Source organism: Tursiops truncatus, chromosome 7 (assembly GCF_011762595.2).
Source record: "Tursiops truncatus isolate mTurTru1 chromosome 7, mTurTru1.mat.Y, whole genome shotgun sequence".
NCBI classification, from domain to species: Eukaryota; Metazoa; Chordata; class Mammalia; order Artiodactyla; family Delphinidae; genus Tursiops; species Tursiops truncatus.
Window position 1 is genome coordinate 15,653,787 of NC_047040.1, and position 13,764 is coordinate 15,667,550.

Here is a 13,764-nt window from a genome sequence, read left to right on the forward strand (position 1 = left end):
AGAACGCCCCGCGGGAGAGCCCCGGGTCCATGGCGAGGGCTCGAAGAGGTAGCCCTCGGCTTCCAAACAAATGAGACTCAGTCCTGGACGTTCTTTAAGCCCTCGTTGCCGCGGGTCCCAGGGTTCCTTTGAACTGTGAGTTGAGTCTGCGTTTGCCCTCTGGAAACGCACTTTCAGGTCTCCCTCCTCCAACACGGACGGGTGACCCTAGAAAGTGCTCTGGCCGCTCCACTCAACCTTTGGAGACAGAAAACTTGGAAAAAGTCTAGCTCGAGAAGTAGCTTAGGAAACAGGACACAGGCTTTTGTGGCCCCCAAGTGTGCAAAAAGGAACTGAGAAAGTTGTTCCGTTGACAAATTGAATCATTTTATGTAAAACCAGGTTAAACAGGGCTGCATTCTAAGCAGCGTCCCTCCTGTGTACTATGAATGCACGTGGGGCCCTCCCCACTTGGGTGGCTGAGGGCATGTCCAGACTTTTTCTGGTGTCTCCAGAGGCTGGTCTCCCCTTGCTCAGAGGGTCAACCAAACCTTTTGACTTTGGGGCAGAGCCGAAAGCTGCCTGCTTTTCCCACTTGCGAGTGGATTTTTGAAGAGCCCACTCGCAGTCGGTTGAGCGGCTATACTCCCCCCTCCATCTTGCCTTCTTAGTTTGCCTTAATTAGGGGGTGGGGAGTTGGGTTTGGGGGCCCGAGTTCATGTAAAAACTGTCAAGTGAGTTAAGGGAAAGGGGAAGGAGAGAGAGGGTGGAGAACTCCAGTGCAGAAAAAATTCAAAAATCGTAAAAGGAAAAGGGGGAACTTGAAGCCCAGAAGTCATTGTTTCCTTTATTTCAAAGGGAAAAACCTGCCTGATTCTCATCCTTTTGATTGATTAAGGCCCTGAATACCTCGCAGGCCCCGAGTGACAGTCCTTGAATAGACTCGAGCGAATAAAGCGCGGTGCTGAGCGCGGGGCTGGCACTCGGGGGTGTAAAGGAGGCGAGTTCGCTGGCACTTACCAAGTTATAAATAAAAGACTATGCACAATAGCACCTTCTCTAAGGACAGACAGTCTTTACAACACTCCTGGCGTCATATCCTGCTGGGGACACTTCAGCTCCTAGCCAAGACTTTGCTCCTTTTATTTTTCCAGCACTTTAGTCTGAATACCATAATAAATTCCTGAGAACAAATGCAGCAGCCGGGCAAAACTTTAACATATAGAGGCATCTCTGCCAAAGCATTGGGGAATCTATGCCTCCAGACTTAGAGCTGGGGCTTCCTAGAGACGGTTTTTTAATCAAGAAGAGGAGACCTTTTTCTTTCTCCTCCCTTCCCCAGCCTTCAACCAACCAGTACTGGGGCCTCCAGCCACTACCTAAGCTTCACACTATCCCTGCCCCCAGACTGTGAAGACAAAAGAACTTATCAGCACCCTCTGGACTCTTCCTGAGAGGAACCCCATAGGGAAGACCCTCATAATAAGCCTATGCCAAGGGGCATGGACCAGAGGAAGGAAGACTAAAGATGTCTGGGGGCTCCAATGCCTTCTTATTGTAATTGCACCCCCTTCGTTGGCAAGGAAGCCAAGAAAAGTGGGCGCGAGGCAGAGCCGCAGGGAGAAGAACAGAGACATAGAGACACACAGAGAGACAGAATGAGAGGAAGAGTCAGAGACAGAGAAAGACACACAGAGATACACACCGAGAGATAAGGAGACGGAGAAATAGAAAGTCAAGGAGAGAGAAACACATAGAATGACAGACAGACAGACGCGGACCCCTCTCCAGTCTCAGCAGGGACTGTCTCTCCCTGTTTCCGTGGGTGTACCCTTCTCTTCCCGGGAAAGAGGCGCAGCGCAGGTTCCTCTCCGGGCCTGCCGAGGCTTCGGCGCCGCCGGGGATGGGAAGAGAAAGTGGCCGCTGTCGCCCAATCAGCGCGTGTCTCCGCCACCCGGGACGGTCTCCCCGTCGGCCAATCGCAGCTCAGGGCTCCTGACCAAGCTTTGGGTGAAAGAACTAATAAATGCTCCCGAGCCCGGATCCCCGCACTCGGTGTCACGACGGGAGGAGACTCAGGCCGGCCGCGCACCGCCCCCGGCCCCCTCCTCGGCTCGTCGCGGCGCTCAGAGCCCCCTCCCCAGCGCTCCCAGCCGCGGGGCCGCTCGCCCAGCTTCGCACCAAACTTTTCCGCCCTGGGCTCGGGATTCTGGACTCTGGGCCCTCCCTGCCCGCCCCTTTCCCCGGTTCCACCTCGAGCCTCTCTTTGGACTAGGAGCGAGCAACCCCCTCCCCGTGTCCCTCCTCTCGCTCCAGTCTTTTTGGGGAGGGGCTCTCCACGTTCGGGGGAGTTGCCGAGGGTCACCAGCGCCTCTCTCGTCATTCTATTTCGCCTTCACCTGGATATAATTTCCAAGCGGCGCTGTCCCCAGGATGACCACACTGGCCGGAGCTGTGCCCAGGATGATGCGGCCGGGCCCGGGGCAGAACTACCCGCGCAGCGGGTTCCCGCTGGAAGGTAAGAAAGGGCCTCAGCGCCGCCCAAAACCCCGGGGCCGCGGCGGGGCTGCTCCACCCAGCCCCGGGTCTCCACAGGCGCGTCCAGGAGCCCATTCCCGGGGTACCCCCGCCCCAGGAGGGAACAGTCGGGCGAGACCCCGACTCGATTTTCTCTGGGCAAACGAAGCGCCCTTCTCTCAAGTCCTCGCGGAGCTTGGCCGTCAGGCCTGCTCCTGGGCCGTTGCGCTTTCCTCTGTTGTTTTGGAAATGCCGTGGTGGGGAGAGGATCAGCCGGCTTCTGAGCACCAGAAAGCGACTTCTCAGCATTTTGTCCACCCGAAGGATCTCAAAACTGTCCCGGCTGCTCCCGTGTTTGCTAAACTTTTGTTAATTCCGGAAGGAATTTCTTGCCGCGGCAAAGTTTGGAAAATTTAGTATTAATTGATTTATTAATTAGAATTCCATTCATCTCCAGCGGCATCTCGAAGTTTCCACAACCTGTTTGGGGAACTGCCTTTCAGTTAGCCTGAAGGTTCTGGAATCCCAGGGAGGCAAGAGGATTTGCAAGCCCGAAACTTTCTAGGCAATTTGCGAGGTTGAGGCGCCCGAGCCGGGATGCTGACCGGGTGGTGCCTAGCCTTGGCCCTCAGTCCAGAGTAGGATGTAATATCCAGGGCACCAGCGGAGGCGAGGGGACCTGCGAGCAGACCCGTCTGTCGCCTCTGTCCTGAGGTGTAACAGGTGACACGCACTGACACCTGCGGCTTGCTTTCAGGACCCTCTTTGACCTTTGGCTGCGGCCCTCTTAGCCAGAAACCTGAAGGGCTGTCAGCTTCTCCAAGTGCCTTAGAAAGAAAGCTGCCTCAGTTAGATAGGGTTTCGTGTGACTTCGAGAAGGCCTGGGTGAACACCTTTCTGTCAGGAGGCTGCTCCAGCCTCAGAGTCTCCCCCCACAAGTTGTCCCCTTTCCTGGGCCCAAAGGGAAGACAGTTTCACTGGAGCGAGTTAGTTTGCCCTGGTTGTTCCCTTCACACAAGGTTATGTACCCCTGAATTGCTTAATAATTTGAACAAGTGTAGTTGAAACAGGGTCTGGGGCTGGGAGCCTGAATGGAGCAGTTTCAGTGTTGAGGCTGTAACATGGCGATGGGCCAGAGAAGTGAGAAATTAGGTGGGTTCATCTTTTGGGCTGCTCTCTGGTCTCCCGAAGTGACGTTCTGTGTGTCTCTCTCTTCGCCTTCTGCTCTCAGTGTCCACCCCCCTCGGCCAGGGCCGGGTCAACCAACTTGGCGGTGTATTTATCAACGGCAGGCCACTACCCAACCACATCCGTCACAAGATCGTGGAGATGGCCCACCACGGCATCCGGCCCTGTGTCATCTCCCGCCAGCTGCGTGTGTCCCACGGCTGCGTCTCTAAGATCCTGTGCAGATATCAGGAGACGGGCTCCATCCGTCCCGGCGCCATCGGTGGCAGCAAGCCCAAGGTGAGCGCGTGGTCCTGGCCCTGGAGGCCTCCTGCCTGCAGTGTCCCGAGTTAGGGAAGAATGGGCAGGGGGCAAGGACTGCCATCTGGGGCTTTCTGAGGAGTTTTTCCAAATCTGAGAAGGGGTGTGTGCGTGTGTGCGTGTGCGTGTGCGTGTGCGTGTGTGTGTGTGTGTGTGTGTATTGGGGGTTGAAGGGAAGTGGCTAGAGTGCTGTCTTAGCTGGCGCTCCTTGATGAATGCTAAGGAAAAACTCCAGCCTTTCTGCAAAGGTGATAAGGCATTTGTTTTTTATGCCTCAGAGTCCTGGAATCCCCATCAAATTATTTTAATAGGCAAACACCCAAAGTGTGTAAGCTGTATGTGCCCACCTGTTGCTGGTTTATTCCCCAAGTATCGTCCCAGCTCCCAGCCACTGCACTGCCTTTTCCAAAACTAATCCAAGGAGCCACTTTTGGCTTTTAATGGTTTCTCTCCCAGCTCCCATCCCCAGTCGCCTCCAGTCCAAATTGTCTTCAAGGAGTCAAAAGCCAGGGTGATTTGTTTTCTTTGTAATGAGCCAATGACTTGGCTTTTAAAAGGTACTTTGGTGCTATCCTCAAATTATTTTGGTTCTCCTTAAAAAAGGAAAGAGAATCACACTGGCTACGGCCGAGTGGGAGGGGATTGTATACGGTCTGCCTTTTCTTCTGGATGTGGGGAAAATCCAATATAATTTTCTAGTTGCCACAGGGCAAAACCCAAAGGAGGGTTCTGGTAAACTGAAGACTTCCAGACAACCGTCTCTCCTCCTGCCATGCCAGCCCCCTTTGCAACCTCTCTAAGAATTTCTGGAAACTCTTTTTATTGGGAAAAAAAGAGTCAGTCTCTAAAATTATCCATATTTGCTATCCTCTCTAATTTTTAAAAAACCTGGCTACTCACCTTTTGGATTTCATTTTGGTCTTCACCTTAGCTAAAATCTTGTGCTCCTTTGGAAAGGCCCAAGTCGCAGATCTAACTTGAGTTTTCTGCTACTCTTTCAAGCATTCCTTTTTTAGTTTCGTTTTCGTGTTGATTCAGTGTAAGGGGTTGCCTTTCTTTATTTCCATGGATCAGAAAGTACACCCCTTCCCATATGTCATACCTCTTCTTATTTTAAGCCGATTGAGGGGCTGAGCTGGGGAGAAGAGTACACAGGCTGCTTCCGGGTGGGATGGTTTCCTCTCTGCCCCTTTCTAAAGTACACAGCCTCAGAGAGCAAGGGTCCTTTTGCTAAGCAGAGGGACCTTCCCAGGGGGCGCAAGAAGGAGCGTCCCTCCAGGCCCGAGGCGGTGCGGTCGCCACGTCTGGCCCAGAGGACTGGGTACCAACGCCTGCCTGCCTGTTCTCTTAAAGCAGGTGACAACGCCTGACGTGGAGAAGAAAATTGAGGAATACAAAAGAGAGAACCCAGGCATGTTCAGCTGGGAAATTCGAGACAAATTACTCAAGGACGCGGTCTGTGACCGAAACACCGTACCCTCAGGTACCAGGCTCATTAACGTCTTCCTGGGGCGAGGCGTCAGTCGCTATTATCCGGGCAGGCCATCTGAACCATCATCACCCCAATGATCGATCTGGGCGATCGGAAGACGGCCCCTCCCAGGGCTCTGAAATATTTACGAGCTAGACGTTTTTGGCGTTTTATGGAGGGAGTGATGAGCTGCTTGTCCTGGGGTTGAGAGACCGCCGCTGAGGGCTCCCCAAAGAGGATTTCTGTCGAAGAGGCAGGGCAGGAAACGCGAGGCGGAGGCCAAGCGTTTATTAATATTGATGTTCCCTTTTAAAGAGAAACAAATGTTTTGGTAATCCTAACCGAAGGGAGATGGGGCCGCGCCAACCGAGACTTCACCGTGCGCGCCAAGGAGGGGAGGCTTCGGCAACGGCCGGGATTTTTTCCCGAGAGTCCCAGGGCCCATCCGGCGCCCCCGGCGGCCAGGGGGAGGCGGAGGGAGAAGAGGGGCGAGCGCAGGCGAGGGCGAGGGCGCGCGGGTTTGTTTTTAATTAAAAGGAAACTCCCTTTTCCCCCCTGCGAGAACGAGATATTTCGGAGCATGGATTTGTTTACCAGACTGGAATCTGGAAAAAATAAATGGGAGAGAGTGCATTTTCTTTTGACTTTTACAATAGGAAACGATCCTGCAGTTGAAATTTAAACCCTTTATGGCCTCAAAAAAAAAAAAAAAGAAAAAAAGAAAAGAAAAAAGAAAAACGTTGAATTGCAGGGGACGGGTCCGCTCTGGTTCTTCCTGCCTTTACCACGAACCGCGGGGCGCAATGCCTTCAGGTTGAGGCGGTGCAGTGTGGCTGGCGGGAGAAATCTCTTAGATTGGAGATCTAGAGACCCGTCTGTGGAGTCTAGGGAGGGAAACTTCCTACTGGGGAGAGCGGACCGAGACCGCGGTTCCCGGCCCTAACCTGGAGGTGCGAGCTTTCCAGGCTCCCGGCTCGCTGTTCCTAGAGGCCGATTATGCGATGGGGGGTATGAGTGGGAGGGTGAGAGGGGGTGTAGAAGGACGAGGATGCCCAAAGACGCTGGAGGAGGCAGAAGCAAGCTGTTTAGGGCAGGCCTTCGAGGCCCCCCCACCCATACCCCGACTGGGGGCCGGGGGGCCCCTTGCAGCGCGGCCCTGCACGTCTCAGTCGTAAGCGCCCCCTTCCTCCTTCCGCCCCCAGTGAGTTCCATCAGCCGCATCCTGAGGAGTAAATTCGGGAAAGGCGAGGAGGAGGAGGCCGACCTGGAAAGGAAGGAGGCGGAGGAGAGTGAGAAGAAGGCGAAACACAGCATCGACGGCATCCTGAGCGAACGAGGTAAGCGGCGGCGCGCTGGGCGGCGCCCTGGGGGCCGGCGCCTCCCCGGACTCCGCGCTCTGACGTTGGGGTCCTGAGGGCGGCGCGGCCCCGCTCGTGTCAAGGCCCCTTCTCGCTCATATCCCCTGCACCCGGGTAAGAGCGTTCAAGTGAAAGACCAGAGACGCACTTACAGTGAACACAAAAATCTTTTCTTTTCTTTTTTTTTTCTTCTATTTTTAAACCTTTCCTCCACACCACTCGCAGCCCCACGGAAGGCAGAACTGCAAATTGCAGTCTGGGTGCGGGGCCACCCAGCTGCCCTCTGGGGTACGGGACTGGGCGTCTCTGAGCTGTTGTGAGGCAGGGGGCAGTCCGTGAGCCTCCGGAGGTTAAAGGAACTTTTTCCGCCCTTAGGAAAGGCCCGGGTCTCCAAAGGAGTTTCCACATCAGAGGAGGGGGGCGCAGAGAGGGAGAGAGGGAGAGGGACGGGAACGAGGACAAGAGAGAGAGAGACTCAAAACTCTTTAAGGCAGTGGGGTCCCACCACACTGATTGCCTTATAAATGTATATCTGTAAGTTGGCTGTTTTTTTGTTTGTTTTAAATCGGTTTTCAAATGCGGTAGGGTTTGAGCTGTGCGTGTCTGGGAAGTAAAACAAGCCTAAGCACTGGGTTACAAACCGAGGGGGTCTGGGTTCTTGGGCCTGCAGTGCCGGCACCCTTTCTCCGCCCAGGGGTGCGGACCATTGTCTTCTTGTTGGCTGCGATCTGTCAGCCTCAAGAGGGAATCTCCCCCGCGGAGTCATAAGTGCAGCCGGCGGGTTGTCTTCAGACTCCAAAGGTACGCCCACTCCCACAAAAGAAAGCCAACCCCGTAGGAGTTGAACCTGGAAGGGTTCACGGCAGCAGGAGAGTCTCAGCCGTTTTGCGTCTCAGCACTTTTGGCCTTGGGGATGGTTGCACCTCCTCCAAAGCGCAAAGGGCCGGGAGTTGCCTGGTGCCCCCCTCCCCCATGCGTGGCCTTCCCTCGCCCGGGGCTGGGACTTCGTTGGGCTGAGTTGACTTTTGAGCTGCCCTAGAAGGGCAGGCGGCTCTCCAGGTGGGCTTGGAGCGATCACCCACTTCGACCGGCTGGGTCTGAGCCCTCAGCCGGTGGCATCCAGGGTAGGACTGTGGGTCAGGAAAGTGGTCGCTTCTTTTACCTCCATTGCTCAACTCCGGGGCGGACCGCTGGCCCTCCGGAGCGGCAGCTTTCCAAATCAATGCAAACTCTGTACACAACCTCGAAGGGACCCAGATTTCAATGTTATGTATCCGAACCACAGATTTCAGCGATAAACAGGTGCCTAGATGCCCCGGCACACACAGACAATCAAGAAAAGACACCAAAACCCACGGCGGGTTGGGCAGGGGAGATACATGTGCTGTTGCTGCCCTCCTTCTAAAGCAGGGGCCTCACGTGGACTCGGTTTAAGCCCTTCCTTTTGGAGGGGTGCGTTTCTGCCCTGGTCTCTGAGAAGAGACCGCAGCTTTTATTCTAGGTCCAGATGCATCACGGAGGTGCTGGGGAGGGAGGAAGGCGAGAAACCAGCCAACCCCAAACCTAACGGGCCCCTGCAGGCAGCGGGGCAATGAGCCCAGGGGTAGGAGAGGCTTGGGAAGGGGGGGTGAAGGGTGGCAAGGCTTTGCTACTTGTTGCTGGTGGCGTCTGCTCCGCAGCTCGACAGCTCCCTCGCAGCACCGGCAACCGAGGCCCAGGAGACAAAACGCCCCAAATGAGCTGGTCAAACATTTGTACAACTTTTCCAGCTTTTACAAAGAAGGCCTTCTCTACACAATCTACACTTGGAGATGAACTTGGGAGACAAAGCCTGGAGAGTCCATTGAAACTCACACTTTAGCTCGGCCCAGACAAAGCTCCGGCCCGCAGCAGCTTGATGTGAACAAAGGAAGGCAACCTTTTTATAATTCAAGGAGAAAAGAAGAGAAAACAGCCCCACAAAGGCCCGAGAATAGACATTATGGGCTTGCAATGAGGGATGAATTATTCAATGAGCCCCAATAGCTGCTGCGCCAGGAAGTTTTATGGACTTTCCAGCGTGGAGAAAGTGGCCATTTCACCTACAAAATGTTTCTAGTCTTTTGGGCCGTCTAGCTGGGCCCGCTGCCATTCAAGGGCAATTGCTACCATTTTCAAAATCAGAGTATTCTCCCCAGAGGGGGCTGAACCGCTGAAAACACACACATACACACACCTCGGGGGCTGAAGTCTAATTTAATTTGGGGCTGTCAGGGAAGATGCAGTGCCAGTCACTTCAGTGCCTCTAGCTCCCTTTCCAGATGAGCCCTGGAGGACAAGAGGGGCCCAGAGAAAGGACAGAGTGGAGTGGAGTTTGAAGGGAAGTTTAGAAACCTCAAAAAAAAAAAATAATAAAATTCCCTCTATCCTTTTGGCTGCAAAAGTCCCAGGCTGCCCCGCTTGGAAAATAGACTGAATGTTGATAAACGGCTCTGAGCTCCCAGGCCGGGCAGGAGGAGCCCGGCTGAGGAGGGACGTGTAGGTGTCATGATCAGGGCGGCTCTCTCTCTCTGGAGGTTCCAGCTTCGTTTCCGGCCTGCCGGATGTTTCTGAGACTGGCTTTCCCGAGTACCTCTCTCTACTTGTCAGAGACTGGGACACAGGGAAAGAGGTACCCTGAAAGAGGTCAGAACGGCCCTCGTTTTTCTCTCCAGGGTCTTGTCCTTTCTTCTGGATGGCCTCTTTCACCTTCCCAACTTTGCCGTGTCCCTCGCCCAGTGCAAGAGCAGCGCTTCGGGTCGACGCGGGGCGCTCAGGCCCGTGCGCCCTAGGCGCGCAGTAGACGCTGTGCGCCACTTCTGGATCTTTGCTTCCAGCTCTTTTGCCAGGGTGGAAGGAGAGAGTAGGGCAGCCAGGAACATCCCCCAGCACCCTCCTCATCTCCCCACACCCCCACCCCCCTCCCCACACACCATTCCTCTCCCCAAGAGTCGAGCAGGCGCAGCGGTAGGAACCTAGCCCCGGTCGCAGCAACTGGGGCTGTGGGTACTGCCCGCGCTGCGGCCATTCAATAGGCGTCTCTGTTCCTCCCCCGGCGCTGCGGAGCTGGCCCGCGGGCGCCGCCACAATGGGCCGGCCCCCACTCCTGCGCCCTGCGCCAAAGCGCCGCGCCGCCCCCTCCCCTGAGCTCCGGCCGGCTCGAAGCTTAGCTCGCCGGGCTGCAGCCGACTCAATTGCCTCCTTTATGTCCTTCTCACTTTCATCTAGACACAGCCCGCCTCCCCCGCCCTCTTCTTCTCCTCTTTTTTCCCCCTTCCTTGCCTGAGGCTCACATTAGTGAAATTTCTGCAACCTCCCCCATTTTTTTTTCTTATTTTAAAGAAAGACCTTAACACAAAAGCAGTGACTAATCAATAGAAACTGCTCCTTCATCAACTCCTCCTCCAGCGGCAGCAGCAGCAGGGTGACGCTTTTCCTGTTTGTGAGTTTTGGGAAACATTTTTGCTTTGTGCCGTAATGGAATTAGAGCACAGATGAGGACTGTAAATGGACACGCGACTGCAAGACTCTCGCTTAAATATTTAGATGCAAAGTTACAATTACTGACTTGTTGCTGCGGCTTTGAAGTGGCAGCTCGGGAGTGCAGGGGGAGAGAGGCCAGATTGCCAAATTGATGTTTTGATTGGGGCTGGAGATACACTTTCATAGGACTTTACCCCTTTTAAGAATCACCAGTGAGCGTGGGAGCTTTGCAACAATTTCAAAGATTGAGCCAAGAGACCCCAAGCATAGGTAGGTCGGAGCTTACCCTCCTTTTTTTTTTTTTTTTAACGCTCCCTTTCAATTTGATGTTTTTGAAAAACAGTGCTTTTTTTCTTTTTTTAATTTGAGAAAGTAAAGGTGACAAAAGTTTTGCATGAGTTTGTAAACTTAGGAGCTTTTCTAAAATTAACGAGGACGACATCAACTTTTCAGCGGGACATAAGATAAAGCAATTAAAAACGTACAGAAGTTTTAAAAGTCCTGGAACTATTTCGTTTCCAGTGGAATCATGAAAAGAACATTTTATCATTAACTGGAGTGCTACTGACATCGAGGGGAGCGGAAGGCCGTTTCTTCCCTCACCCGCCCTCCCCCCCGGACCCCCCCAGCCTTCAAGTTAGCAGGGAAGGACGTTTTGGCGCGAGGCAAAGGGCGAGGGGGGGGCGGGGGGGAACAGGCGGGGGCGGGGGAGGGAGGAACTTTCCCACAGATTAAAATCACGGGCTATAAGATCTTAGGTTTGTGGCATCGGAACCTTTATTAAAGTGGACGGCCCACTCTCCGAGTCCATTTGTCAGAATCACGAATTTGACCCCAATGTCGTCTCTGGTCTTTGGGGTAAATTTCATGTTATCTGAAGCCCTTACAATACTCAACAAGGAAATATAACCCGTTTAGAAATGTATTGGAAATATCAAAACTTGAATTAAATTAAAACACCTCGCTGTGTTCTTTTCAAGGAGATAACGGTAACGACTTTCCTGTTGGCCCGATTTAAAAGGAAAGACCCGAGTTCGGATCGTGGTTTTATTTTTCGAGGGTTTGTTCTGTTTGGTTGACTGCTGTGGGCTCACTTTCTAGCCTTATTGAAAACATGCAGATTTTCTAACTAATGCTTGAAATTGTATGTTTATTTTGAAGTTTGATTTGCTTGTTGATAGCACCGGAGCGGGGACGTAGGGGCTTCACGTGGGTAATAATTACTGAAGGGTCATTTAAGAGTCCCCAGGGCTGAGCAGTAAAAGCCAGCGGCGCGGTGAGGTGGAACCAGCAAGTGCGCGTCAGTTCAGGGAGTGGAATATGCGGAAATTAATCAGGTGAATACGAGCGTTGCCACCGAACTCAGGTTCAACATTCATGAATACATATATTTTAAGGGGAAAAAAATTCCTTCCTAACTATGAGGTTATATGCTCACATTGTACGTACATAAGTAGCCAATGAATATTAAAAGCCTCAACAGCAGCAATAAACGGTGAGAGAGTTTGGCCAGGGCTGGGGCAGAGAAGGTTGGTTCAGTTCGGTGGAGTCCTATGGCAGGTAACTTATTTATGTGGGTAAATAAAGATTAAAGAACCATTAAGAATGTACATATATAACTAACAAGACAGTAAAAGGCAATTAAGCAGTCAGTTTAATGCCTTATCTCACTGGCTGCTCTGGGGTTGTTTTACAACTAGGAATTAAAATCTGAAAAGGAAGTTTTCAGCAGCTCTGGCCAAATATTGATTAAGTAGCTGTTTGTTGATACCATTGTTGCGCATTAAAAGGCCGGGATCCTGGCCTCTCAGTGGCCATCTTCCATTGTGAGGGATTCTTAACCACTGAGATCAAAGCGGGATCATTTCAACTTATCTGTCTTGGAAAATCCTTCTTTTCCTCTGAAACCTCTAAGGAGGATTGACTGAATTCTCTTTAAGAAATAGGAACCGAAACCAGTTACGTGTCCTAAGTTTGCAGAGAAGAGATTCATGGGGTGTTTTTAATTATCCTATGGTGATTTCTTGTTTAGAACTTAGGCTAAGATGGTGAACTTATCATCAAATAAGTTCTCGTTTGGGGGAGGTGACGAGAGGCATGGAAGCTAAGATCCTGAATGTCACTAAATTTCTAAATATGGAAGTTTTACTGAAGTTACCTGCCAAGCTGGAATGACGTAAAGGCAAGATGTCAGAGTTTTGTGTAAAACTAGCTGGAGAACAATTAAATACACAGGAAACTGAGAGTTAGATTGACTGCATTTCTCTACATATGTTTTCACAATTTTTGTGTTTATGGATGGTTAGATGAGTCCCGTGTATATTTTTAAACCTCCTACAATGTAGGAGCAGATATGTGTTTGTGTGTATAGTTCAAGTTTATTTATAAGTCGGTCACTATGAGTTATGTTGGCAGTAAACTATACCCAGTTGCACACACACACACACACACACACACACACACACAAGGATTTATTTCTCCTGTAGGTTACACTTTCTAGAGTCATGAGAATTTGAGGTAACAGCACAGCTTACCAATTCATATTCAACACTGCTGTTGAATGCTAGGAAAAATATTTCTTTGAATAATTTTATGACTTTTTTAGCTGTTGATTTTTCGATGAACTGTTAGGCTTTTTTTGTTTTGTTTTGTTTAAGAGTTCAATATATTTGGATAGATTTTTCTTTTATTATGAGAGCTAAAATGCATGCAAAGACTCTTTTGGAAATACCATCTCTGTGCTTAATTTGCAAATTCCAACAAGTCACTCTGAGGTTGTGAAATTTATGCCAGATTCAGTTTTGAATATTCAACTGAGCATCATAGATCTGCCTGTGTGCGGGATTTTCTGAATCCCTTTCTCTGTGTTCATTTCACTACTAAATAACTGTGCTTAGGGTTTTATTTTTATTTCATTTATTTTATTTTACTCTTATTCACTCTTTTTTATATAAATTTATTTATTTTATCTATTTATTTTTGGCTGCATTGGGTCTTCTCTGCTGTGCACGGGCTTTCTCTAGTTGCGGCGAGCGGGGGCTACTCTTCCTCGCGGTGCGCGGGCTTCTCACTGCCGTGGCTTCTCTTGTTGCAGAGCACGGGCTCTAGGCACGCGGGCTTCAGTAGTTGCGGCACGTGGGCTCAGTAGGTGTGGCTCGCGGGCTCTAGAGCGCAGGCTCAGTAGTTGTGGCGCACGGGCTTAGTTGGTCCGCGGCATGTGGGATCTTCCCGGACCAGGGTTTGAACCCGTGTCCCCTGCATTGGCAGGCGGATTCTTAACCCCTGCGCCACAAGGCAAGTCCTCTTATTCACTCTTGAACAAGATGAATCTTGACATACAGAGTCAGAATCATTAGTGGGTATTTTCTAACATTTTGTATTATAATCTCCCAATTAGTTAATAATTTATCTGTGCTCAAATGTCCTTTGACATAGTCCCAGTCATTGCAG

General features: G+C 51.6%; 1 protein-coding gene across 3 annotated transcripts in view; it reads left to right on the forward strand.

Annotated features, from left to right (window-relative positions):
- The first annotated feature begins 806 nt into the window (after nt 1-806).
- The window catches only part of PAX3 (paired box 3), a 96,902-nt gene continuing 83,944 nt past the window's right edge, over nt 807-13,764 (forward strand). Inside the window, exons 1-4 of one of the 3 annotated variants that reach the window (XM_033859666.2) lie at nt 807-2,497; nt 3,728-3,963; nt 5,338-5,467; nt 6,658-6,792. In XM_033859666.2, coding sequence (XP_033715557.1) covers nt 2,413-2,497; nt 3,728-3,963; nt 5,338-5,467; nt 6,658-6,792 — 586 coding nt within the window. In that variant the 5' untranslated portion in view covers nt 807-2,412. The remainder of the gene's footprint in view (nt 2,498-3,727; nt 3,964-5,337; nt 5,468-6,657; nt 6,793-13,764) is intronic. The other 2 variants (XM_033859665.2, XM_033859663.2) reach the window with 2 other exon arrangements.